This window comes from Marmota marmota, unplaced genomic scaffold (assembly GCF_001458135.2).
Source record: "Marmota marmota marmota unplaced genomic scaffold, marMar, whole genome shotgun sequence".
NCBI classification, from domain to species: Eukaryota; Metazoa; Chordata; class Mammalia; order Rodentia; family Sciuridae; genus Marmota; species Marmota marmota.
In genome coordinates this window covers 36,281,864-36,288,288 of record NW_025999900.1, presented here as the reverse complement: position 1 = coordinate 36,288,288, position 6,425 = coordinate 36,281,864, and the positions used below count along the sequence as shown (strand labels likewise).

Genomic DNA, 6,425 nt, shown 5'->3' with positions numbered 1-6,425 from the left:
GTTCTGGCATGGTGTACACCTCAGAGGTGCACATAATGTGTGGGCAGATCTGAGAACCCAGCAGTTATCATTCTTCATAACTGGAGCTTCTGGAGTCCTGTCTTAGAGTTCCAGGTATAGTGCTGAGGGCTGTTGCTGTGACAAGTTGCTATTTATGTGAACAGATTTAATTATAGGAAACTTGTTTTCTTTGCAAATATTGAGATATTCTTTTGTCTATTGTAATCACCTAATGTATATCCATTTATTGGCCCATGAAGAGGAAATATTTGTTTGTGAAAAGGTTCTTTGAGTACAAAAAGTGAGAGTGAGGGAATTATGTGCATGATTCCCTGTCTCATATCCTGCATGGGAATGCTGCCATGCAGATTACTGATGCTGTCATTGTCTTTGAAGAGACCTTGCCCATAAATTATTCATTTGTCATGACTGTCATTTCTTAGTCTTATCTCTATCATTATATTTTTCCAGGAGACAATGTATGCCATATTTATCAGTTGAGTTCATAACTACTAATATAACCCAACAAATTTATGTTCATAGGAAAAACCACTTCAAATACTTCAAATGGTGTATAACAAAGTTTCTGACTTTTGCAAAGCATGGCAGATTGAACTCATATATTTACTTCTGTTCCCTCCACAACCTCAAAAAGATGGTATTTAAAACGGCAAAATTCCATATGCAGAAAAACAATGGAAAAGCAAAGATAGCAGATGAAATACCAATAACACACAAAAAGGTGTAGAAGAAACATCAAAATATAGCAGTCTACAAAGACTTGAGAAATATGAAACCAAATCTTGCAAAAAGGGAATCTAGGAAGCTGCCTCTCAAATTAGTGTGGGACCATTCCATCAGGCCCAGAAATTGGATGTAAAAACAATTTTAACTGAATTCTGGAAGAAGATGATCTTTACTCAAGAAATTTTTTCAGTAATGTATGCTATGTGTTTCCAGATTGAAAGGGAATCCAAGTTCTCAGGACATACATAAAATTTCATTACATAGGAAAGGAAAAAAAGCCCCTAAACTTCTCAAGAACATAAAACCTAACATCAATGGTCTTCTCAGAAGAAGAGCAGAAAGATATAGTGGAACAATATTTCTGAACAAAAAAAGGTTAAAAAAAATACATATTGATGGACTACCTTACGTATTTGACCATCTTCGGACAAACCTTCAGATTAGTAATAGGGTTTAAAGGTAGATTAAGGAGACCCTCTGATGAAATGAAAAAAGATAAAAGTAAAACAAAGTATATGAAAACATATATGAAGTAATATTTTAAATACATGATTCAACAACCCCAAAGCAGTGAGTGATTGATAGTGCCTGCTTCCACAAATTTTGCATGCTAACAAACTTGATTATCCACTTTATTATTGTTATTTAAAAGCTCAAAAATTTAAAAATTTATTAATTGACCTATTTACTATATATATATATATATACACACACACACACACACACATACATACATGTGCAAATGTGTATATATATATAATCAATATATATAATTGATTTTATGAATATGTACATTTTTTTCAATCTATTAAAGTACCTAGTAAATATCCAACAACACTGTGAGTGTTCATCAACAGAGGAAGGGCTATATAGACTAAATATGCCATGATGTGGTTCCAGGCAGCAGCAGAACCAATCTGTGCTAATATAGTCAGACCTACAGGATTTATTATTGAGCTCATAAAGCAAGATACAGAAAGATATGTACAAGACCCATCATTTTGTATCAAATAAAAAACTATAAATGAAATACCGCATAGTTTTTGTTGTTTCACATATTTGGACTGTGTTTGTAAATTTATAGTAAAACACCTGAGAACTTCACATTGAAATTGGTAAGATGAATTGAGAGTTAGGGTAATGAGCAGTGAAAGGAGCAGAATTGGGAGGGAAAGTCAAATAGCATTTATGTCATTTTATTTGGCCTATATGTAGTGTTTTATTACTTCAATAATTCATATATTCATGAATTTTTCATAATATTAAAATTAATAAAAAGTCATAAAATCCATCATAAAGAACTATCCATGTTCTTGTCATCTTTCTCACAGAAAGGAAGGTGTGGGGGGGATGTTCACCTTCTTCAGAAGGTTTTGTCTGTGTGTCCCATACATAAATGCTCTCCTGCTTTGCTTATGCTCACTTCAGGGTCCTACTCCTTGATTTCATTACAGATATTTGTGTTTATGTCTTCTCCAGTAGACTATAAACTAATGTTTCCTCCCCTCTTTTATATCCTCCTTTTTCACTCCCAATAAAATTTGAATAAATGTTAATTTGTTTTTGAGCTAAATAGAGAAAATCTAATCAACAGCACAGGATGATAATCACTAATTTATTTTAAAATATAACATCCATAAAATGGCATTTTATTTATAAATAAATATCTTTAGTTTGTTTATTTATCATCATGTGGTGCTGAGGATTGAACCCAGTGCCTCATATGTGCAAGGCAAGTGCTAATTCCAGCCCTAAAATGGCATCTTAAAAGTGGCCCTGATTTTCTTTGTGGTGCTCAGGATCTAGCCCAGAGTCTGTCATGTGCTATACTGAACTACACCCAAAGCCTTAAATATGATTAATTTTTACCCTCTCCCCCCTTAATTCTAGGCAGTCTTTTTGTTACCCCACACCCTCAGATCATTTGCTTTTCCTACAGCAGGAAGCCTGCAGTGCCTGGAACTGGATTAGGTGAGGGCTAAGGACTTGGTTGGTCTTTAGTGGCTTTTGTTGATAGTTTCGGTCCACCAGGGGGCACTCTAGGTTACACCAGGAATGACTTAGAAAAAGATCCAGGAGGGTAGAACAGTTAAAGAGGAGACCAGAGAACATCTGAGCCAGACAAAGAGATACACTAAGGGTTCAGGAGATGTTCTAAGTTCATCTCAGGCCTTCAGCTCTGCCATTCTACATAAAACCTCAGAGAGCTGGAGCCTGAATCTGTGTTCTCTGGAGCCCTGATGTCTGTAAATCCATTAGGAGGATGATTCTCTGAGAGAGGTCAGGGAATTGGAATTTTATCTGGAATAAGTTCAATAGAAAACATATCCATTACCTATTTTCAATTTTTTACAAAAATTTATTATAAAAATTCCGCAAATACACTGACACAAAAATCATCGCAGGATTTTGATTTCCAATACTTTCATATACCTTCCCTGAGACTAGAATGAACAAGAATAAATGAAGGAGAAGAAAAGATGAAAAAGAAAGAACAAAATTAGAAGAAAAAAGGGGGGAAACATTATTTAACTTGATCAGCAGTGAGTGTCCTTATCAGTTCCCTGTGTGGGCCTGCAGGATGCATGGGGAAAGGAGTGGACAGAGCAAGGAAAGAGAGAGAATATAAATCTGGATAAGTATCATATGTACACCATATTTTCCTTCAAGCCAATTAAATTTTGTTGGAAACATTTTAATGCAGATGTTCATCAGCTGAATTAAAGAAATTGTCTTTACTTCTTAATACATGCAGCATGTTATTAAATGGTGTACCTTTATCAGAACATACATACGAATGATTTCTCAAGTTCTCTGTCAAACTACTTAATGTAGGAAATAGGCTTACATGTCCTGTGATTCTTCAAGGCTCTATTTTATGCAGTTGAGACACTGTTCCTTCCCTGAAGTTTCATCTACCTTTCTCACATATTTTCCTCAAACACACTCTATTACATCAGTCATTAAAGAAAAACAAAACTCTACCTTTGTTTTCATCCACTAGAAACATGGCCCCCTACCCATGGCACTGTCCTCACACAATTCTGGAGCCACCACTGCTGTCTCCCTGGGCCACTGGGGGTGGAGCTCCCTTTTAGGGGCAGGACAGAGCTCAGATGTGACTGGTGCTCAGGGAGTCAGGTGGAAACTGTTGCCTGGGAGAACAAGCTTGTCTGGCCCAAGACCTGACACCTGCAGAGCAGGGAGAAGAGCCCAGCAGCCAGGCCAGCAGCCATGCAGAGGGGACTGGGGGCTCTGCTGGGGCTTCTGTGGGTGCAGCTTTGCTGTGAGTCGGGTTCCTCCCAGATGGGGCTGGAGGTGTTGTAGGGCTGACAGTGTGAGGGAGGGCAGGGAGAGCTGGCACCAAGCCCCATCCCTGTCCTCCATCCTCAGGGTGTTTCCTGGGATATTCTGCAGGTTTGTGAACTGGTCATGGATTCCCCAGTGACACCAGCTGTGTTTGCTTTTCTCTTTCCAAGCAGGGGTGAGAGGGCAGCAGGTGGAGCAGAGTCCTTCAGCCCTGAGGCTCCAGGAGGGAACCAGCCCTACTCTGAGGTGCAATTTTTCCACCACCATGAACAGAGTGCAGTGGTTCCAACAGAATCCTGGGGGCGGCTTCATCAGTCTGTTTTATCTGACTTCAGGGACAAAGCAGGAGGGAAGGTTAAAGGCAACAATGAATTTTCAGGAGCGCTACAGCACCCTGCACATCTCCACCTCCCAGCTGGAAGACTCAGGCACCTACCTCTGTGCAGCAGAGGCACAGTGCTCCCAGGGAACCTGCAGCCTGTCTGCAAACTGCAGCTGCACCTGCAGCCTTAGCCTCTGCCTCAGGGAGGAGTTGCACAGAAGCCTCTGCATAGCTATGGGTATCCTGATTCATGTCATAGCACTGTCACCTCTGCTAACAGGAGACTTTTCAGCACTGCCATCCCACTTGTTTGATCCTTTTTCTCCCAGAAACCTTTTGCAGAAAAAAATTTATAATAAGGAGCAACCGTTAAGTATGTGAGGGCTCAGAGTACAGTTAAAAACAGATCCGCTGGCTGACCTTATACATGGCTTCTAAATTACTGTGTTGAAAAATACTTGAAAAACTATGTCAACCAACAGAAAAGAGATGACTTAATATTCCATATAGTTGCAGATTATCCAGTTTTCCAAGAAAAGGAATGGATTGATTTGACATACTCCCTCTCTAGGTAAATGCATAAATGATGTAAGTACTGACAATACTTCGTCACTCTGCACACAAATGAACTGAGGATTACAGAGCAAGTGACTGTGTGCACTCCTCTGTGCAGCTGGGGTGGGATTCACTCAACAATCTGACTATAGAGCTTTTGCTCTGAGTCAGCCAGGGTAGAGAACTCCAAAGTGCAAGCGATATGTGTTGATAAATGTCTACAGTTTATATTTTATAAGTTAGATGACAAAAACATACATCTTATTCTTTTCTAAATGGAACTCTTTAAGGAAGAGATCATTAAACTTTTCCTTTTGTTACATTAAAGCCATTGGTCTTCTTTTGAAGAAATCTATTACCCACAAAATTCTTATATCATTTCAAGTTTGGGAAAGGAAGCAGAAATCTTCCAGCATACCCCCAAAAGCCTTTATTTGCTGTAGCCACATCCTAAAACTTCTCACAACCAAATCAAAAGTTTAAGCTGCATGTGGATCAATTGCAATGTAAAAGGAATTTCAACTTTGCCAAGGTCTTTTATGTTAATATAAGGAATAACCTAAGAAACAGTGAAACCCTGAGGTCAATACAAGGACACGTGGGTCTTTCAGTGAAGCTGGGAGCAAGACCAGCTTCCTGGAATATGACCTCTACAGTTTCATAGGACTTGAGACTCAAAATATGTTGATTTCTGATTTAACACTGTGCTACCATTGTCTTGAGAGTCTTAATAATTTTGTCTTTGAATTGTGTTTTTTAAGTGAAGTCTTTGATAAGAGCCTGGAGCATGTGCCTGAGCAGAGGAAAAATACAAAGTCTTGGGACAGGGGCACGCATGCAAGCTCAGGTTCAAGAGCACAGTGGGCAGCCTATGAACTGGCAGTTATTTTGTCCATACTAAGTGCAAGTGCACACTGGAAGCTCTCAGGGCTCTGTGGTGGCAAACAGCATTGTTCGTACACTTTTACAAGATGAAAAGGTACACGTGGGGATTTCAATAAAGCATTTTAAGAAGTTGTTAGAATCCTTTGAAAAAGACTTAAAATCGGCTTACTGCAGTGATGCAACCACATCAGTGTTTATAGCAGCTCAATTCACAATAGCTAAACAATGAAACCAACCTAGAAACAGATGAATGGATAAAGAAAATGTGATACTTATACACAATGGACTATTATTCGGCCATAAAGAAGAATGGAATTTGCCAGAAAATGGGTGGAAATAAGCCAATCCCCAAAAATGAATGGCTGAATTTTCTCTCTGATATGTGGATGCTGACTAACAATCGGTCCAGGGTGGTAAAGGGTGGAGTGAAAGTTCACTGGATTGTACAAGGGGAACTGGGGAAAGGTTAGAGGGATGGGAAAGGAAAAGATAGTAGAATGCATCAGCTATAACTTTCCTATGTTTGTATATGAATACATGACCAGTGTAACTCCATATCATGTACAACCACAAAATTCAGAAGTTTTATTCCATATATGTGTGATAT

General features: G+C 38.8%; 1 gene segment (V, D, J or C); it reads left to right on the top strand.

Moving 5' to 3' along the window:
* The first annotated feature begins 3,885 nt into the window (after positions 1–3,885).
* LOC125615276 lies at positions 3,886–5,962 on the top strand. The segment is given in 2 exon segments: positions 3,886–4,033; positions 4,230–5,962. Coding segments are annotated over 2 exon segments (582 nt in total).
* The last annotated feature ends 463 nt before the right edge of the window (positions 5,963–6,425 follow it).